This window comes from Hemiscyllium ocellatum, chromosome 16, assembly GCF_020745735.1.
Source record: "Hemiscyllium ocellatum isolate sHemOce1 chromosome 16, sHemOce1.pat.X.cur, whole genome shotgun sequence".
Lineage (NCBI taxonomy): Eukaryota > Metazoa > Chordata > Chondrichthyes > Orectolobiformes > Hemiscylliidae > Hemiscyllium > Hemiscyllium ocellatum.
The window spans coordinates 31,564,321-31,585,815 of NC_083416.1; the positions used below are offsets into that span (position 1 = coordinate 31,564,321).

The following is a 21,495-nucleotide window of genomic DNA, read 5'->3' on the forward strand; positions in this document are numbered from 1 at the left end:
TGGTGGGTCAAATGCCCTCCTTCTGTACGTAGAAAAATGTGCTGACTTGATAGTGTTGCTACTTTGTTTGTAAGCCGTTCCATAAACATGCTGAAGCTGCCACTCCAGTAGCTCCCATTTCAGGCCTCGTGCCTTCCATATTATCAAATAGTTAAAGTCATGGCAAATTCTCTAGTGAGATTGTCATCCTATGGACTACTGTCTGACTGACCTGGATGAGTATTTGGTTTTTCTTCTTACTGTCAAAGTTTTTCAATCCTGAGTCTTTAATTGCCAAGTTCATAGCCAAGCTTTAAAGTCCCCTGACGTACTTGTTCTTATCCGTAATCTTCCAACTGTATACCCCTGTAATCAAAATCTTCCAAGACCTTTTCCCTTCCTTTTGAGTCTTTTCATTTTCGAGCATTTTTTTTTAAGTCTTCAAGCTCTTGGTCTCCTTCACAGCTATCCTTTTTTCACTCCTGCACTTTCTGAATTACATCTGTGAAATCTTCCAATGGCCTGTCCTGCCTTTGGTGTCTTTCCCTTACTGTTGACTCTTAGGCTCTGTTTTGACCTCAGACTCTGACTATGATGGTTTCATCCCACTGTTGCCACCTGGCTTTATTTTATACTTTTAAACCAATATGGTGAGCTGTACATTGAGATAGAAGTATCTTGGGATGTGGGTGTTTGTACGTACACAGTCTATGAGGCTGCTTGCTTCCTATCACAAAGCATTATCTTCAAACAGGTCATAAAATCTGAGGACAGATTTGAACGAATGAATCGTACTTCATTGAAATATTATAAATCACTGAGTCACCTCTCCAGAACTGTTGACTTAGCCGACCACAAACTCACCTGATTTAAACCAGAATGAAGTGCTGGCCTAATGGCAACACATAACAACTGTCAATTGTTGTAAAAAAAAATTCTTTTTTTTATATAAAAGCTTTCTAATCTTTTTCCTTCACACTAGTTTAAATACTTCCTTTATCACACTTTCCATAAAAGATGCATCATAGTGATCTGGTTGTACTTCTTATGAATCTTTGAGGATCCTTGAGGATTCACTGTTTGCCCAATTTTAATTTGGAATCAAGCCATGTGCACTGAAATTAGATTTAACAACGTATGAATGTTTTTCAAGAAATACTATTGAATCCTGCGCTGTGGACGTGGATGTAGGTTCACCTGTCTTACTGACACCTTGGTTGACAATGTCAATGAATTCTGAGATCGGGAATTAACTTTCCATGCAGTAAGTCTTGTTGGGCAGAGTAGATATTTCAACATGGATGCGAATGAGTACAGACCATGATTAAATATGTCACTACATTTAGTATACATTCTATATAAATTTAAAGTATTTATCCTCATTTTATCTTTGTCTAATTGTTCTCCCCGCCCCCCAACCTTTATTTGGATCATCCAGACAGCATATAATTCTGTGTTTAAAGTATAAGAGGTGAAACTTCTTCAAAGTCATGGTTGATGCACAGTACAGTCCATCATCACTAAGAGGTACATGGTATCACATTTTTTTTCTTTGTGACAATGCTATTTAAGACATGAATGTTGTTCTTTTCTAAAGAAAAGAAGTGGAGGCATAGGTGATGAATGATCTGCTCAAGGCCAATAAAGTTAACAACGTGTTAGATCTTGTATTTTTTTAATGTTGGAACAATAGAAGCAGCCTGACTGAGTGGGGTCAAGCTCCCACATAACCAGGAGTTTTAGATTAGCTTTCAGAAGCAGTTGCTGGGATCTTGAAGCTGAACGTGGAAGCTCTTTTTCCTCTCTCTGCTATACCTAATAGCTGAGGTTCTTTTTTAGAAGTTTTAAAATTGCATGTGAGATAAAATTGCCTTTGTCAAGGATGTGTTTATGGGACATTACTATATTGGAATAATTCATAAGTAGTTTATCATTTCACGTATTTCAATAGAGTTACAGTTAAGCCAGTTCTTTTCTTCTTATTTTTTTCTGTATTTTAACTATGAATAAAGTGTGTCTTGCTTCAAGCCTGGTATTTTGACCAGTCACATTGTATCTGGAACACAATGCCTAGCACTTGGGCTTTAAAATAAGAGAGAGTTGAGGTCTAGGATGGCTGTCTCCTGGACATGTTTTGAGGGAGTTTGGTCTGGCCCATAACAAACTGGGGGCTCCTGTTAGGATCAAATTCTCTAATTCCAGGTCGGGTTTAGGATTATTGGACTCAAAGGCAGTGAGTGGTGGGTGTTGATCCTTTTTCATTTTGAATGTTGCATTAGGTCGGTTTAAACAGGGTGTGCTTTGTGTACCAGCGGCTGTTTCAGTCACTAAGAGTTTCCTGGTGGTGGAAGAAATCACTTTGGGTGTTTTATAGAAAGTGAGCAAGGTAAAGCTTTCAGAATTGACAAACAAGCTGTGGTTGGAGTTGCCTCTGTCTGTGAGTAAAGGGAAATAATTATGGAAATCACTCTACATTTGCAATTACCAGGAAGACAATCAGAACAATTGGAGATTGGTTAAATTCAATTGCAAATGAAACAGCTTGGAGGCAATGGCAAGGGAAAAAGAAAGAATAATCCTGATAGAACAAAAAGAGAGAGAAAAAGAAATGAAGCAATTTGAATTATTAAAAGCAGAAGTAAAAGAAAACAATGGCCCTAGCAGAAGAAAGAAAGAATCAGAGTGTTTGAACTTCAAAGAGTGGAACTGAAAACTCAAAGTCAGCTTACAATGGCTGAGGTTGAGGCAACGGGTAGGAGTAGTGATGAGTACAGTGATGGAGAACAACCCCATCATAGCCAAAGGCCTGTTGGGGATCTGTTTATACATGTCCACGTGTTGGAAGAGAAGAGTTGAGAACAGAAAGTGACTAACCAAATGAAATGGTAGTGAACACATTGGGATTGTTGATCCAAACAAAGTTGGTGGGTGGAGCTAGTGAGGTATTTGCATCTCCATCAGAGGAGGTATCTAGGGAGTGGAATGAGGTGAAAAATGCCATCTTGAGTGCATATGAGCTAATGCCAGAAACCTGCAGACAACATTTTAGGAACCTAAGGAGGTCATCTAGTCAAACACACATAAAGTTTGAAATGATAAAACGAAATAATTTTGATAGGTGGATAAGGGCATTGAAAATAGATAAAACATTTGATGCTCTTAGAGAGGTGATTATTTTGGTGGAGTTCAATAAGTTACTTCCTGATGTAATAAGAAATCATGGAAGAGCAGAGATGTGGTTCTGTTCGCCGAGCTGGGAGTTTTTGTTGCAAACGTTCATCCCCTTTCTAGGTGACATCTTCAGTGCTTGGGAGCCTCCTGTGAAGCACTTCTGTGCTGATTCCTCCGGCATTTATACTGGTTTGAATCTGCCGCTTCCAGTTGTCAGTTGCTGTCCGCTGCAGTGGTCGGTATATAGGGTCTAGTTCGATGTGTCTGTCGATAGAATTCGTGGATGAGTGCCATGCCTCTAGGAATTCCCTGGCTGTTCTCTGTTTGGCCTGCCCTATAATAATGGTGTTGTCCCAATCGAATTCATGTTGTTTGTCATCTGAGTGTATGGCTACTAGGGATAGCTGGTCATGTCGTTTCGTGGCCAGTTGGTGTTCATGGATGTGGGTTGTTAGCTGTCTTCCTGTTTGTCCTATGTAGTGTTTTGTGCAGTCCTTGCATGGGATTTTGTACACTACGTTGGTTTTGCTCCTGCAGGGTATCGCGTCCTTTGTCCTGGTGAGTTGTTGTCTGAGAGTGGCTGTTGGTTTGTGTACACAACCCATGAGGGGGAGAAAGAAGTCAAAAAAAAACTCAGGTGTTTTAATAAAATAGACCACAAGAAGTAGAAATGTTGGTGGTTCAGGAAAAAAACTGGGAAAACAGATGTCGGAAAACAAGATAAGTCGATGAGCTTTGTTGAAGTGGTAAACGAAAGTACAGTGGAGAGAGCTAAAGAGCTGCAAAAGAATGTACAGTCTGGTCAGAGGTTGGTTAATAAGAAAATACCAGATGTCTTTAAAGAATTTATTTGCAAGGGTATGGTTTACTCACGTATGCCAGGAGGAGTAGGTAAGAAATTAAGGTTTTAAGAGATAAGGGAGCAAATTAATCCTTGATAGACAGAGAAGGTGATACATAATTTGGATTTCCTGAGATTTTCCCTGACTGTGGGGTAATAAAGGTATAAGGCCACGGGTTGAAATAGGGGAAGAAATCATGGCGTAAAGATAAGGAAGTTCAAGTTCAATGATCAGAACCCAAGTTTGATCAAATGTTTGAGAAAAAAAAACAAGAACAGGTAGAGGACAAAGTGGATATTTTTAGTTCAGAGAAATTCCAACAGAGTGATGAAAAACTAAAACAGTATATCACAAAAGTATTTCATAGTTCAAAGACTAACCAATAATGTCAATTCATGATTATCCAATTGCATGGTGTACATCGACAATCTGGTGATATTTAAGCACACATGGAAGGAACATTTGGAACATGCAACCGAATTGTTGGACTGACCTCGGGAGGTAGGCTTGCAATAAAGATTAGATTACCTACAGTGTGGAAACAGGCCCTTCAGCCCAACAAGTCCGCACCGACCCGCCGAAGTGCTACCCCCCCCATTCCCTTACATTTACCCCTTTATCTAACACTACGGATAATTTAGCATGGCCAATTCACCTGACCTGCATATCTTTGGACTGTGGGAGGAAACCAGAGCACCCTGAGGAAACGCATGCAGACACGGGGGAACCTGCAAACTTCACACAGACAGTCGGCCGAGTTGGGAATTGACCCGGGTCTCTGGCGCTGTGAGGCAGCAGTGCTAACTACTGTGCCACTGTGCTGCCTGGCAAAGAGTGAATTAACACGACCCCAAGTCAACTTACTCAGCCATTTTATTGGTCATGGACAAATGGCCCCACTGGATGTGAAAATAAAGTTTATTGGGGACTTTCCCATACCATTGACAAAGAGTGGTGTACTACAATTCCTGGGAATGAGTTGTTTTATTGGAAGTCTGTACCAACTTTTAGCAGCTGCAAATGTGTTGCTGGTCAAAGCACAGCAGGTTAGGCAGCATCTCAGGAATAGAGAATTCGACGTTTCGAGCATAAGCCCTTCATCAGGATGAAGGGCTTATGCTCGAAACGTCGAATTCTCTATTCCTGAGATGCTGCCTAACCTGCTGTGCTTTGACCAGCAACACATTTGCAGCTGTGATCTCCAGCATCTGCAGACCTCATTTTTTACACCAACTTTTAGCAGCCTGGTTGCTCCACTGACTGACTTCTTGAAGAAGTGCAGAAAATCTCAGTGGATGGAAGAATGCCAGAAGGCATTTGAGAGCCTGAAGCTGCATTAACCACTGCCCCAGTTTCAGCCACACCCACTTATGCAAAGCCATTCAAAGTGACTATCTATGTGAGTGATGTAGGTGTCGGTGCTGTATTCTTGCAAGAAGTTGACAAGAAGATAGAAAGACCAATTGGGTACTTTCCAGAAAATTGAATCATCATCAACAGAAATATTCCACAAGTGAGAAGGAGACTTTGTGCTTGGTGTTGGCATTGCAACATCTCAACAATTTTATTGTTGTCTGAGACAATTGCATATCCTGATCATATCCTTAAATGTTTCCAAATCTTCCAGCGTTTAAAAATATCCGGCTGTTTGGATGGATCTTATTGTTGCAGCCATTCAATTTGAAAATAATACATGTGGCTGGATGAGAGATAGCAATTGCTGATGCATTTTAGCAACTTTGATGAAGGAAGATGGAGGCATTCGGTGGTGGGTAAAATGGATTGAAATGGACTGTAGTAGCAAATGTTTGCATGCTTAGAGTATATACAATGTATGTATTTTGTAGTCTACGAATTGTGTAACCTGAAGGATTTTAAAAATGAAGCCATCTTTGTATTTTGATGGTTCATGTTTTATAAGGGGGCGACATGTGATGATAATATGACTTAAAGAAGTGTATTTTGTCCTGGTTCTTTTTTATGAAGAAAGGTTGAGACAGAGGTGCCAAGCAATCGGCTCAGTGCTAATCATGTAAACGGCTTGTGAGGCCTTGACTTCTTTTTAAAAGTTGGAACAGTAGAAATTGCCTGAATGGCTGGGGTCAACCTCTCACAGAACTAGGGTTTCTCATTCACCTTTCTGCAGTTACTGGGGTCTTGAAGCTGAAGGTGGAAGCTCTTACTCCTTTCTCCATTATTGCTAAAAGCTGGGGTTCTGTTCCTGCTGACAGAATTGTGTGTGAGGTACAGGACACTTAATTTACATGGAAAGGTATTTAATATCAAATTATCTTCAGAGTATGAATCAGGATACACAATGGCTACTGTCCTCTAGTTGTATATTACTGGTCTGGCAATTTAGAAACCTGATAATCCACGGAACAGAATTCATAAATTTCTCCTCTGACAATTTGGAAGTTGGCTGTTCAATCAATAGATTGATAACAATACTTCTCTCCCCCCACCACCTGCATTATTGCTGGGGTCTGGGACCTCTCAATGACACTGATCTTCTCTGATTGTTGGGGACCATCTCCAATAGGCCGTGGCTGTGGTGTTCTTCTGCAGGTTGCAATCCGATATGCATAAGCTTACAGTTCAGGAAATGATTAAAGACTGTCTTGTCTCTTCTTAAAACAAAAAGCTGAGGGATAAAACAATGGAAGTTTTTGATGAGAGTCAAGGTAGGAGAATGCATCATCTTGTGGGGAAGAGTCTACTTCAGGCCATCAACATAAGATAATCACTGAGAAATCCACGAGGAATTCAGAAAAAGTTTCCTTATCCCAAAGTGTCATCATCATTATCGGCAGTCCCTCACAGACAAGGATGCCTCTCTTCCACCTCGGGGTGAGCCCGTAGGTTGCTGTAGAGACTGATATGGTTACTCCAGGCTCTGTTACACTTGGGGGCAGGTGGCTGTAGAGACTGATTTGGTTACTCCAGGCACTGTTACACTCGGGGGCAGGTGGTGGTCACAGGAAGGGGTGGGTAGGGCACTGGTGTGACAGTGAGCTCCTTTTGCTATTTTCACTTGGCTTCCACATTTTCCTGATGGCAAATCTCGAAGTGTTTGACACCTTCCTAAATGCACCTTCTCCATTCTGAATGGTCTTGGGCTAGTGATTCCTAGGCATCTGTGGGAAAGCTGCACTACACCAGTGAGGCCTTGAGCTGAAGAGTAGTGACAATCTGAAACTCACGACTATAGGGAGAGGATAAAGCAAATAATACAGACGTATTTACAGGGATGATAGACAAACGTGAAGGCAAAATGAATAAAACACTACAATAATAGATTTAGATGATGGGAGGGGTATCCAGTGGGCTATAAATGCTGGCATGGACTGTTTAGGCACACTGCAAGCTTTGTCGATTCTCCAGGGGTAGCCAACTCTGTAGGCCATTACCCAGGTGACATTCTACATTGATTCAAAGCAAGAAGTCACATAGCAGTCTGTGTGCTGTCTGCCCTAGGAATGATATAGTGCTGCTTGAATAGGAACCTATGAACATAGGAATTAGGAGCTAGAACAGGCAACTCAGCCCTTTGAGCCAGCTGATCTTATCCTGGTCTCAGCTCCACTCTGCTGCTTGCTCCCCATAGACCTTTGTCCTGATTTTCATCAGAATAAAAGTTTTCTTTTCCTTGAATCTGTTGATTGATTCTACCTTCACTACACTCTAGAACAGTGGGTTCTAAAGATTCATAAGCCTCTAAGAGAAGTAATTTCTCCTCATCTCAGTTCTCCCTCCTCTCACCCCATACCTATTCCCTCTTCTTCAAGGCTGTTCCACAAAGGGGAACATCTGATCAACATCCTCTTTAACAATCCCCTTTAGCATTTTATACACCTCAATCAGATTCCCCTGTCATTCTTTTAAACTCCAGTACAAGCTCAAGGTATTCAGCTATTTCTCATATGACAGCCCTTTCATCCCTGAAGTCAATCTGGTGAATTTCTCTGAACTGCCTCCAGTGCCACCACATCCTTTCTCAAGTAAGGAGACCACAGCTAGACACAATATCCAGGGATGGTCTCACCAACACCTAATGTTATCTAACACTTCTTCACTTCTATAATCCAGTCCATTTGAAATAAATGTCAGGTACTGTGTGAATAAATCTTCACCTATTGTTTGCGTTTTTAACAATTTAGATCACCACTGCATTTTTTGAAAGGTAAACTGCCATCTGAACTCAAACTGACCTATATGTGAGACTTGCCTAACACCTGGTTGATAACTGCCCTTTGAAGGGGTTTAGTAAGTCACCAACTTCTATGAACCTCAAGGTAGTTAAGACAATGGATGGTAAATATCAGTGATACCTATGTTCTGAGATGGTTTACTCAATGTACTGCATGTAACACGAAAGCTTCTGGTATTGAATAACTTCTGAAAAGTGAGCAAACAACCTGAGCCAGTCTTAGCACACATACTTTGTTTTGCATAAATTAGATTTGTTGTGGCCTGCACCATTACACCATACAACAATGATGTTTGCCAATATTGCAAAGTAATCTGACTAATTTCCACAAATATTCTACCTGAGTAGTAGCATAATGCTGATCATCCAGAGGATCATTATTTTCATAGTCAGAGTTTTACTGATTCAGAGAAATAAAGCAATTGTGTTGCATAGATGCTAATGATGAAAAATGGTTATATTGGAATCAAATCCGCAAGCTTACAAGTTCTGATGAAAGACCTACACCTAACTTTTCTCCATTTGTCTCAGGTGGACAAAAATGTTATCATGGCATAATTCTGAAGAGAGTAAAAGCTATCCTGACCAATACTTAATCAATCAACTATCACAATAAAAACAGAAGGTCAGTCAACACATTGGTGGGTGTGGACTCCTGCTATTGTACACATTGCTGTATTTTCTAAATATTGTCAAAGGTATTTAATTGGTTGTAGACACATTGACATAGCCTGAGGTGTGAAAGTTGTCGTATAATTTATTATATTTCTTTACATAATGAGGTGATCAATTTTTTTTAATGACCTATGAAATTTGCAGCAAAATAGATTGGCATTACCTATTTAATCATTCAAACCAAAGAATTTTTCCAGAAGCACTGCTCATTAAAATGTATTTATTTTAAATATAATAAGTACAAATCCATGAAACAAATAAGATGGTTTGGTCAATATCAATTTGGTATTTTGAATTCTTCTTTGAAGAGTGCCAGTTTTGTTTCAATTGACGCAATTACAATGGTAGCAGAGAATTCCTTTCAGTAAATAATCCTATTATTGGTTGCTTCTGTTTCTTTTTCCTTTTATCTTCAAGAGCTTTTTCTTCCTTATCTAAGCAGGCCATGATAAACAATTTGAATTCATTGTACGTAAGGTTCTGGTTGAAATAAATAAACAATGTCAAATGAGTTTGACAAAACAAGATTTTTCTCATTTTATTTTGTTGACCTTCCTCTTTCTAATTTTAACAATTTTCAGATGGAAGTGAAATTGGCCATGATGAAATGAGCCCATACTTTACTTTTAGCACTAGTGATTTTATTATTATGGTCCTTTTAAAACATTTTTTTGTCATTTTATTCCTCTGTCGCCTTTCTCAGCTCAATGCGTCCTCATTTTAAGGGAAAGGAGGGCAAAAAAATGAACTTTAGCATTTTGGAGCATGTTAAACACTTCCAGATTGTTTGGGTGTCGTGTCAGTAATATTTCAAGCTGCTGTTCAACATGTGCCTGACTTTCCAACTCCCCTCTTGGCTATCGCAAACTGAATGTGATTATAGCTTACAACGGATAAGTATCAAGGTTGTGTGAGAATGTTTTCTTCCCAGGACAAATGGACTGTGTGAGATTTGTGTTCACACATACCAACCTTACTGATAAATATTGAAACAAATTTGAAATATAATCTGGAACAGCAAGAAATGAAGCAAATGACTTAACTCTTTCCTTGTGTGCAAGGGTTAGTATGCTTTCATAGTCTTCCTGATAAAGAAGGAAAAGAAGTAAGCATCCTTATAATTATTTCTGTCTTGGGCAAAATTATTCACCAAAATGTGGTTATGGTTCAGAGTTTGCCAACAAATGTTTTTATATAGTCAAGCTTCATTACAATTCCACTGGCAAACTACTCCCTCAGCACCACTCACTGAAAATCCACCAGCTCTGCTGTGGAAGCCAGCCAGTTTCTTCTTGAACTGACAGGAGGCAAGAGTGAAAGAGGGTTGGGTAACACATGGGTCAATTTGGGTTATCTCAGCTGGAGATTTAATGCTCCTCCTGACCTCCCAAAAAAAATGACAACCTTTTCGATAGTTTTTACTGTGTGGATGTAATAATTTATTTAATGACCATGATGTGTGTAGTGCATATTAGTACTTCAGAGCTAAAAAAAAATGTGTTGCTGGAAAGGCGCAGCCCGTCAGGCAACATCCAAGGAGCAGGAGAATCGACGTTTCGGGCATAAGCCCTTCTTCAGGAATGAGGGCACACCCTCCTCATTTCTGAAGAAGGGCTTATGCCGGAAACATCAATTCTCCTGCTCCTTGGATGCTGCTTGACCTTCTGCACCTTTCCAGCAACACATTTTTCAACTCTGATCTCCAGCATCTGCAGTCCTCACTTTCTCCATAGGGTACTTCAGACTCATACAATTTCAAGTTGAGTTGGAAGCAGACTGTGGTGTAATGCTGATATCAGTGATTCATTTGTGTTTCTTTGTCCTCATTGGAAAGGTTGTACAGAAAAGAATGAGAACCTTTTTGTATGTACTTACAGATGTTCTTCATGAATAATGTATATTTTTGCAATAAGGATGGGTGATAGCAATGATAATGTTTGTCACTTTCAAGAGGCTGCAGCTAATGCAACAATAACACTGGTGGAATTTAAATTCAATTAACTAACAACAAAATCTGGAATTGGAAGCTGTTGTCAGTAGTGACGGTGATAAAGTATCATTGATAGGTTTTCACAACAATCTGATTCATTAATATTCTTTAAGGAAGAGGATCTGCTATTGTTTACTGGCCTGGCTTACATGTGCATCTAGTCCCACTGCAATGTTGAGATCTCTTGCGGACTCTGAAATGGCTCTGGCAAGTGACTCAGTTGTGTCAAACAACAACAAATAAGGTTCAAGAGGATGTTAATTGAAATTCCTCAGTGACAGTTATGGATGGATTAGAAACACTGGCTTTGGCAGTGCTGGCCACATCCCAGGAACAAATAAGAAGAGCTCTTCTGGTGGAGTGCTAATGCCCCTACCTGTGAACCAGGAGGCCTAGGTTCACGTCCCACCTCCTCCAGAGGTGTGTAATAACATCCCTGAACAGGTTGATTCAAAAATATTTTTTATAAGAAAAAAGTAACATTGACAGAATTATGTTTTTTACTCAGGGGTTTGGAGCAACCATTTCATGGCTATTTTGAGATGGTGGAAGTAGAGAAGCTAGTGGAACAGGCATAAGTGGGTTATTTTAAAATGCTGCCACAAATTTCACTTCCAGAAAAGGGAGTTAAATTTAATGTTAGGCGTATAACTTTTGTCTTCATTTGCTTCTTCCTGCAGACTTAGCAAAACACTCATATTTGAAGTGTCCTTGCTTTTTTTATTCATTTTTTTCATTAAGGAGAAAATAAACGTATTTGGTTGCTTACTTAGTCATTTTATTGGTTCACATGCATAAGTGGGAAAAATACTACACAGGAGTGGAAATTTTACTCCAGCTCTATGCATGCATAATGTTTAAAATTTCACTCCATTAACCATATTCTCAATGTGACTCACTGCTGTTACCTTAACAACTAGGCTACAGCCAAAAGGCTACCATTCACAAAACCTGTTGAAATGATTTCTTTCCTCAAAATATTCCAGCACAAAAGTAGTAACATTGTATTGATTTTAAGTGAAGAGTGTTCTCAAAGCTCACAAGAAAGATCACGCATCTTGAAACATAGCAGAAACAGTGGTGATATTGACCAGTTAAATGCAGTGCAAAGAATCTGGGAAAATGGAACAATGTCCTCACAGGAAGCAGGTTACTTGCAAATGTGGTCACAGTTATCATGGAATTGTACTGAAGATTGGTCCCTATCTATAGAATATGGAACAGAATTCCAGGAAGGGAAGAATTAAAGATGAGCCGTGTGATTTTAAGGGAAAAGCAGCATTTGAAAAACCATCCCTTTTCTTCTGCTTTGTTCCATTACTTCACTTCCTCATGCACCTTCCATCCCTCCTGCTCCACCCCTCCCCAAATCAGCACCACAATGTCTGTGCTTAAAATCTGTTCTGTGGTCACCTTTTCCTACTGTGCTGAAATAACATTACCCTGAGCCATTAACACTGTTCATTCTCTACCCATGTTGCCTGGCCTGCTGAGGTGGCACCTAGAGCATGAACATGCAAAGAGACCCACTGCATAGGTCTGGAGTGATGGAAGAGGTAGAGGCAATTTCCAAGATCACACTGATACAAATGATCCAGGCCAAAGAGGAGCAGAGGTTTACATTTCAAAATCAAAGCCTTCAATCTGCTGTGCTGCCCTTTTGCATTGACCTCCTGACTTGGTGATTTTGCATCAGTCACCATTGGCTTCCTGACTCCAGGAAAAGCAGCTGGAAAAGGCCGAGCAGGATGGTTGCTGCAGGTGAACGCAGCAAAGGAGAAACAGCGCAGTGGCTCAGTGGTTAACATTGTTGCCTCACAGCATCAGGAACATGAGTTCAATTCTAGCCTCGAATGACTGTTTGTATTGAGTTTGTACGCTTTCCCAGTATCTGTCAGAGTTTCGGCTGAGTGCTCAGTTTCCTTCCCCAGTCCAAAGATGTGCAGGTTCGATGGATTGGCCATGCTAAATACAGGGATAGGTTAGGGGGTTGAGTTGGAGGGTCAGTGCAGACTCGAAGGGCCAAATGGCATCTTTCCAGACTATACCCCAAGCCACCATCACATTCTCAGCACTCACCCCCTACCCCACTCCCTTGACCCAACTCTGACCATTCTTGGCCTTTGTGTCACTCCCGCTGGGGTCCCAGCCTCTGCCTCAACTCTCTGACACTGTGCATGCATGGATAACAACATGCCTGTCACTTTCTCTGGCCTGTAATGTCATGAGCCAGGTGACATCATCGATCACATCTGTCCACAATTGTAATGTGGATCATGACCTCGAGATCCAGCACATCTGTTTTTTATTTGAGATGTCTAGCATTTGGAGTGCCATTGTTTTCATAACAGATGTAAATTGGCAGTTTACTGCCACAATTTCAACATCTTACCTCACCACCACTTCCACTATAATCACGAAACATCTGCAAATAAGCACGTCCTTTGATGTTGAAGAGAAATCCTGCGGCATAAAATTCTGCTGGAGTGATGGTATGGCCCCCATCTAAGTCAATTAGGTCAAAGATAGCACGAGAGTGACGATAAAGAAATTGCTGCTCCATTTTATCCTGGAAAGTTTAAACAAATAGTAATTGAGTGTAAACAAATGTAAGTTACCAGAAACCTGTAGTAATGGCATTAAACCCTGCTTTTAATCTTGCAGAACAGCTTTACAGTAAACCAAAAGCAACTCTACGGACTAGAATTACATTTTGTTGAACTAATGATTTGCTATATTAAGAACAACTTTGTGAGGATTAGTCTAAGGTACAGATAATAGGACAGCAATTCTTGCCTTGACAGCTGGTTGGTTTTATTGTTGTTCAGTGAGTTTTTTAAAAAATCAATGCAGCCCAGACATTTTATGATTGAAAAGTGATTGCAAAACAGGAGACAAATGTCAAATATCAGTAATCCACTACTTTTTCAGGGGATTATAGATTTTGTCTAAATTGGGTTGATGACTGCCTACAAAGTCCTGCCTTGCAGTGAAATAATAATGGGCAGAACATTCCCCCCTCTGGTGTTCTGAGGAAGGTTTACTTAACCTGAAACGTTAACTCTGATTTGTCTGTGTATATGCTGCCTGAACTGCTAAGCTTTTCCAGCAATTTCTGTTTGTGCCTCTCTCTGGTATGTTGTGAGCAATGACAAGAAAACAAGTAAATGAAAGCAGAATGATAAAAGTCAGAATCTGGATGTCAAGAAAAAGTTTTGCAATTTTTCACTTAAGTGATTAACTGGTGTCTTCAGATTTCACAATTATGCAGTGACTACCTTAATTATATACACTTCCATCTGATTACTGCTCCAACTTGCCTTAATTACAACATAGAACATAGAACAACACAGCACAGAACAGGCTCTTTGGCCCTCGGTGTTACGCTGACCTGTGAACTATTCTCAGCTCATCCCCCTACACTATCCCATCAACATCCATGTGCTTATCTAAGGATTGTTTAAATCTCCCTCATGTGGCTGAGTTGACTACATTAGCAGGAGGGCATTCCGCGCTCTTACCACTCTCGGAGTAAAGAACTTGCCTCTGACATCTGTCTTAAATCTATCACACCTCAATTTGTAGTTATGCCCCTTCGTACAACCTGACATCATCATCCTAGGAAAAAGTTTTTCTCTGTCTATCCTATCTAATCCTCTGATCATCTTGTATGTCTCCATCAAATCCCTCCCTTAGTCGCCTTATTTCCAATGAGAACAGACCCAAGTATCTCACCAACCGTGAGTCTCGTTCGTTCCCAACAAACCTTCTATCTGAGCCTCTAAATATTGAGTCCCCAATGACTAACACTCTCCTCCTTTCCCTCCTTCCCTTCTGTGCAACAGAGACAGGCTCTGTGCCAGAGACCTCAGCCCCACTGCTTGTATCCCTCAATTGTATCCAAAACAGTATACAAGTTTTTCAGGGAAACGACCACAGGGATCCCTCCACTGACTGTTTTTTCCCCTTTCGAATAGTCACCCAGCTTTCTTCTTGCCTGGGAGTAACTACTTCCCTGTAACTCCTATCTATCACAGCCTCTGTCTCCTGAGTGATCCGAAGTTCATCCAGCTCCCACTCCAGTTCCCTAATACCGTCTTGGAGGAGCAAAAGTTGGGTGCACTTCCTGCAGATGTACTTGGATGGGACATTAATGATGTCCCTGACCTCAAACATCATGCAGGAGGAACATTGCTCTCCCTGCACGTCCCCTAGTCACAAAGTAAAGAAGAGACGCTTACCTAATATGTCCCTGGCCTTCAAGGTTAGAGGAGGTGGTTCGGTTGAGAAGACACTGACTTAAATAGCAGGATGAAAATAAAAATAAGAAGTCCCTCCTTTCCCAGAAACCTCTGCTCTCTGACTTCAACTATAAAAGCACGAATCAGTGACTCGCCGCTCCCAGCAGGCCCCTGGTACAAGCTCCTGCCCTTTGAGTTGCTGCTGCCGCTGAAAAACAGACATGTCCGATTCTTTCCTTCTCCGAGAAGCTAGACGCATAAATTGCCAAATGTAAGTTGTACTGGTTGACTACAGCTCATTGATTGCTTCTCCCAACCATAATCCTACCGATTCATCACAAGGTCACTACATGACCCATGGACTACAACACCTTTCATCAGAACTGTGATGGTACAGATTTAATCCATTCCACACATCATTGTCTACACTTTGTCCAAGTGAGTCAGCATCCACAAACTTCTAATCTTGTCATGTCATCTTGCCTACGATCAGGCAAGAGACTTTCTTCCTCACTTCTTCAGCCTTTCGGCACTTTGGAGCTCAGGGACACATAGGCCTTGCATGTTTCTGCCAGGCAATTTTACACCTGGAGACACACACCCATGACATAAATCTGCATAGGATGTATCTTATTGTTTTTTGTTTCATTTCTTAGTGCTCACTCACTTCGCACTAGAAATGATAGAAATCAATGTTCATAGCTCAGCAGAACATTGAACAGACATTTGAGCAGTAAAGTCTAATATCCTCCTGCATATACCATGGTCATTGTGGTGGTCTGCTATGCATTCTGCAATGTTGCCCCCCAGAGAACATTGGGCCTTAAGGATGATGACGTCCTGTTAGTCCATTGTTCATCAGGGAAGAAGCAAGAGAAGGAGGAAAGAAAGGAGATGGAATTGGAGGCAGAGATGATGCTGAACAAAAGTAATGCTCACGGCACAAGGAGGTGGTTATCTCATAACATCCTCTAAAAAGAGGGCATCCCTTGTATGCGCCCTAAGGCGTTTTGCTCAAAACTGCACACTATATTACAAGTGAGACTAAGCAGAATTTTGAATAGCACAATTCTACCTGTTTTTCGTCTATAATTCTAGATATTGAAGCCAGCATTCAATCTGCCTTTTTGATTAATTTCAGGATCTGTTCATAACAGTTTAAAATCTATGTTCATTGAATCTCCATGCCTTCAGAATTCCAGTGCTTCTAGGTTTAAAGCATTTAGAAAGTATCTTATCTGTATCTTTTATATCCAAACTAGGTGATTTCCAAGATGGTGTGACTCCCATCAAACTTGTGTTTTAGTCCCCAAACTCCCTTCCCCTGTCCATGCACCTTCATTTGATAGCATTAGCAACAAAGTAATTACTGTCTAAAAGAAAGCCATTTGCTCACCTTCATAGATCGTTTAATCTGAAGGTGCTATCTTGTAACCTTAAATATTCAGTTTTCATGGATAATATAGAGAGAATCCTTGCCACAGAATACAACAACATATCAGTCTCATTTATTTGTAATTGATTTAGAATTCTCTCGTCTTCACAATAAAACTGTGAGCTACAGCTGGCTCCCCCTCATTCCCTCAAAGTTGTCTTCACCACTGCAGTGTCAAGATAATAGACCATTTAAGTTCATACCTTATTAGCAATTATGATGCAAATCAACATGTAAAACTCGTCAAAACTAATCTCCCCAGAGGCTTTCCAATCGAACATAGTGAAGGTTGTATTTATCTGTACTTTGCTCATGTCCGTGACACAGTGAAGGAAATGAAAAAATTGGACATCTGTAAGATAATTGGAAAGATTAATAAAATATAGTGACACAGGCTAAAAATATTTCTGGTTTGCAAATCTTTTATTTATATATATAAGTTTCAATTATCTACCACAACCCTCCTTCCGGCTCAAAAAGAAAACTAGTAGGAACTGGCAGGTAAACTTCAACCTTGTTCTTACCCATGTTCTCTAACAATATTTTGAATGAGGAATGAAGGCAAAAAAAATCAAAGCAACCTCAATTTATATTACATATGCTGAATATAATCTCTGGTTCATCGATAGTTTGATTTATATAGGGAGCAGTAATGTTAATGGATAGCACAAGGAAGATGCTGCTTTATCCCATGAAGGTTCTCACAGATCTATAGAAATCAATTTATTGCACTGATTTTTCCCAGTGTTGGTACTTTAGAAATGAACAATGAAGATATAATCTGAATATTGAATTCATGCATTCACAATCACATTATAGCTGAGCTATGGTAGGCTCCCTCTTGGTGAAAATCCTACTGACAGCTAATGTAAATATGGAAAGGTACCTAACACAGTTAAAGGAGCAGAAGTAAGTTCTATCCTGCCAATTCACTGTACTTAGGCAAATAATCCCAATTTGTACCTTGGATAGTGCAACACTCCCTCAGTACTGTCTTAAAGCGTTCATTTCGACAATGTGCTTCAATCCATAAAGTGACTTGCTCCATACCCTCTGACTCAGCGGAGCAATAGTGCTGTCAACTGAGTCAAGCTTAAGTGGGTTTAAAAATAATCTGTCAGAAAATCACTAATTTATTCTTCTACTGATAAACTTAGTCAACACTGGAGTTATTTTTTTTCCCAGAAATCTCTGCCTTACCATTTAAGCTATTGCTCTCATGAACATCCAAGAGTTTAAAATACTCCAAAAGCACTGTTGTATTTCTGACTGACATTAAATTATGAACATTGTCAAGATATAAAAAATTGAAAATATATCCAGGCTTCAGTTTCATTTTTAAGTAGCTCTGAAAAGATGAATTCCAAGAATACCAATTATAATTTCACTATTGTTAAGGTTAGTAATGTCGATAAGTCTGTAACAATCAGAAATAAACACTGCTGTTATAAACAACAAGTAATACATCATTCTGATGTCATGCTTTGTGATGTATTAAATTAAGTTAAGTGAATTCTATTTTGTCACAAAGCGTATCTTTAGAATGGGACAATGCGTTCTAATCCAACTCCAACCTTCTAAAATGATCTCATACTTACGGAAAACGAGGCTGCTCATTTAGTGAGGTGTATGGAGAGTAGAGAAGTGAGAGAAGAAAATCAGGGTTGCATTTATTTGATATAAACTTATACTTAAATTATCCTTATCCATAAAATTATTGGAAGTCCTGCCAATTCTATCAATCCACCGTTGGTTAAAGTAATGAAAGACCAAATGCTTCAGAGCAGAAAATAATCTTCAGGCTCATCAACTCATTGTTAATAGCTGCTGAAGACTAGTAGAGGATCAACTTTTTAAAAACATAGTTCTGATTGCATCTTTTTATAATCATTGTGCATATGTCAGAATATATCAGTTGAGTTTGGTGTTGAATCTCCATTGTTATGACTCTGTCTTGCCAATACATCACATTTGGTGCCAAGGTGGGCTTACAGAATTCCATGATCAAATAAATTTAGTTTGGATAAGCTTCCTGCAACCCATAATTGCTGAGAATTTATTTTCAAAATTTGGTCTGTGTGGAAAAACTGTTTGTACACATGGGTGGACTGACCTTCAATGCTGGTGACGGCAACATTTATTATTGGGAGAGTCGACGTGATCAAGCCTTTCAGTTTGCATGTGGAGCAGTTCATAGTTTAAGACACATCACTGTCAGACATCTTGTATATAATTGAACAGCACTACATCCCAAACTACTGGAGATTACTGAAAGTTATTGGCTTGGAACAAATAGTCAGATACCCACTGAGTTTATCATGGCTTTAAAAAGCTGTCCATCCACCGTAATTTTGGAGATTATTGAGAGAGAGCATTATGAGGCCGGTTCATGTGTGGTTTGTAAAGCAAGGGCATTCACAGTAAGTTGCCTACGTTGCCAAATTTAGTCTTAGACATAGCTTGCCACAGCATTAGTTGTCAGAATGTAACTCAAGCGAAATCAGGATTGACAATCACTAATTTATCTGCTGAAGTAAATAAGTTGCAATTTAGGATGCTAAAACCCAAACAATTGTAGTTACAAAATACTACTCTATAAACCTAGGTCAACTTTGCAACAAGATTGTCCATTTGTGAACATAGAGCAGTGCAATGCAAGAAGAAAGGTCATCTCAGCAAAGTAGGTCAATAAAACATACACCAAGAAAACATTAGCAAAAGGAAACGGCAGTCACTGCAAATGGTTGTGGAACTGCAGCAGATTTAATGAGGAGTCAGGTGAGATCCAAACAATAGGAAACACAAAGCTATTCAATGAACATTCATGGGGCATCATGGTCTATGTAACATTGAATGGAGCTCCAATGAACATGGAATCCAACATTGGACTGCAGTTGGCATGACTCCTGAATCCAGTTGGAGAAATCGCATATAGAATTAAGGAGTTGTGGAAGAGAGAAAACCACCATAAAGTGAAGGATTCCACTCAGCTATAAAGCACAATGAGCAAAACTACCCCCGTCATGTTGAAAGATCAAAAATTAGCTTCGCTGAAAAGCATCTCGTTAAAATCATTGATATTAAACTGGAATGAAACATTTTGCACAGAATGAAAATGTCTAATGCAAGAGTAGGTGATCACCAAGTAGCCTTGAGTGTTCAGTGAAACTGTTCATCCAATTCAAGTATGAAATGCTAACAAATAGGTTCAAAGGAATGCCAAACCAGTTTACTGAGACCTTGCCCAGTTTCCTAGACTTCCTGGGAGAAAATAGAGCAAAATCTGAAAATACTGGTGAAGGAGAACATTTTTGCAAAAGCTGAACAGTGTAATTGGACTACCCTCACTTTCTCTTACTCCCAATGTGGTATTACCAAAGGAAAATAGTAGTGTCAGATGATGTGTAGATTATGAAGCAACTGTAAATCAAGTGTTAGAATGTAATATATTTGGTAATTGACCAAATACCGAGGATCTGTTCACTATGGCATCGGGAGATTACATCTTTCCAAATTTATATCAAACGAATGCTTAGTTACAACTTGAATTAGACGATGAATCATGAATACCCACATGGGACTAATCCATTTTCATAGGCTACCATTTGATGTTTCTTGAACCCCATGAATTTTTCAAGGATTAATGAACAAGTTTTTGAAGGAATTCACGAAGTCATTGTTAGTTGGATGACAAACTTGTTTCCACTCCAAATAAGCAGATCCATGACAGCCTGGAGAAGGGACTCCAACATTCAACAAAGTATAGAATTCAGATGAAGGTAGTCAATTATGAAATGTTTCAAATTTTGAGATAGACAAAGATTATTCACACCCTGTCCAGCATAAAAGAAAGGCACATACTCAGACTAAATATGAGCTCATTGTTCTTGGGTCTAGTGAATTCATACGACAGTAAATTCATACAAAAATTGACAATTTATTGCATCTATTAAATGAACTCTGAATGGAAGGTATGCCATGGTTTTGGACAAATGAGTATGGCAAAGCGTTATAGTTGTGTAAAAGTAAATTGGAAGATGGTACAATGCTTGTACATCACAAGTGTCCAAAAGATTAAGTAGCATGTCATGCCTCTATATATGGAGTAGGTGCAGTGATCTCTCATGAGTTGTAAAGTTGCCACAGTCCCAGAGGACCCTAGCACTGCTTTCTCATTAGAGAGAGATGTCTGATGATGGTTTAGCCTGAGGATCACTATGCTTGAGGCAACAGAAAGATTGAGAAGGGTGGACCTTCAATGTATTCAGGAGAGATAAAATACATTTGTCTCACGGAATCTCAAAATTAGTGAGCAAAACTGTGCTCAGATATAACATGAAACAATGTCTTTGGTTTTTAAGAGTAGAATGATTTCATAAGTACTTGTGTGATTGTATTGTCACAATCAAACCTGATCAGAAGACTCTGCTGGCTATTTTTGAATACAGAGGCTCCAGTACCAATTTTAGCTGTGGCCCAAATGCAGAGATGAGTTTTGATTTATACACTTATCCAAATGACATTAAGTACAAATAATTGTAATGCTGATGTGGTATCGAGATAATCATCCCCATCTGATGTCGAACCCGTCTGGATGGACGTAATTTTTCTTTTCACATGCAGTTGAGTTGCCAGTTACAACAGTTGATACTGGTAACACAATTGACGAAGATTCTGCTTTGCGAAGGTATACAACTACATCAGCCAGGAATAGCCAACCCAGGCACTAAATTTACAAATAATGCCTTTTTTTAATTCATAAAAATGGTGTCATGTAAAAGACCAGAGTTGAAACTCAGGAAAGAAATTGCAGTTGCTTCATGATATTCATCATAGGGATGAGTTTGACAAAGAGTCTAGAGAGAAAGTATTTTTGATTGGTCAGGATTATATAAGATATAGGAGACACAGTGAAACATTGTAAGGAATGCCAAGTTGTAAAAAAGAAGCCT

The 21,495-nt window shown here is 39.6% G+C and overlaps 1 protein-coding gene across 1 annotated transcript in view; it reads right to left on the reverse strand.

The window, feature by feature from the left end:
- Positions 1-17,879, reverse strand: part of LOC132823551 (EF-hand calcium-binding domain-containing protein 9-like) — a 35,437-nt gene extending 17,558 nt beyond the window's left edge. Inside the window, exons 1-5 of the mRNA XM_060837495.1 lie at positions 17,744-17,879; positions 16,747-16,895; positions 13,260-13,436; positions 9,218-9,357; positions 844-871 (exon numbers count right to left, since the gene is read on the reverse strand). Of these exons, the coding sequence (XP_060693478.1) occupies positions 844-871; positions 9,218-9,357; positions 13,260-13,436; positions 16,747-16,895; positions 17,744-17,879 (630 nt within the window). The remainder of the gene's footprint in view (positions 1-843; positions 872-9,217; positions 9,358-13,259; positions 13,437-16,746; positions 16,896-17,743) is intronic.
- Positions 17,880-21,495: the final 3,616 nt, after the last annotated feature.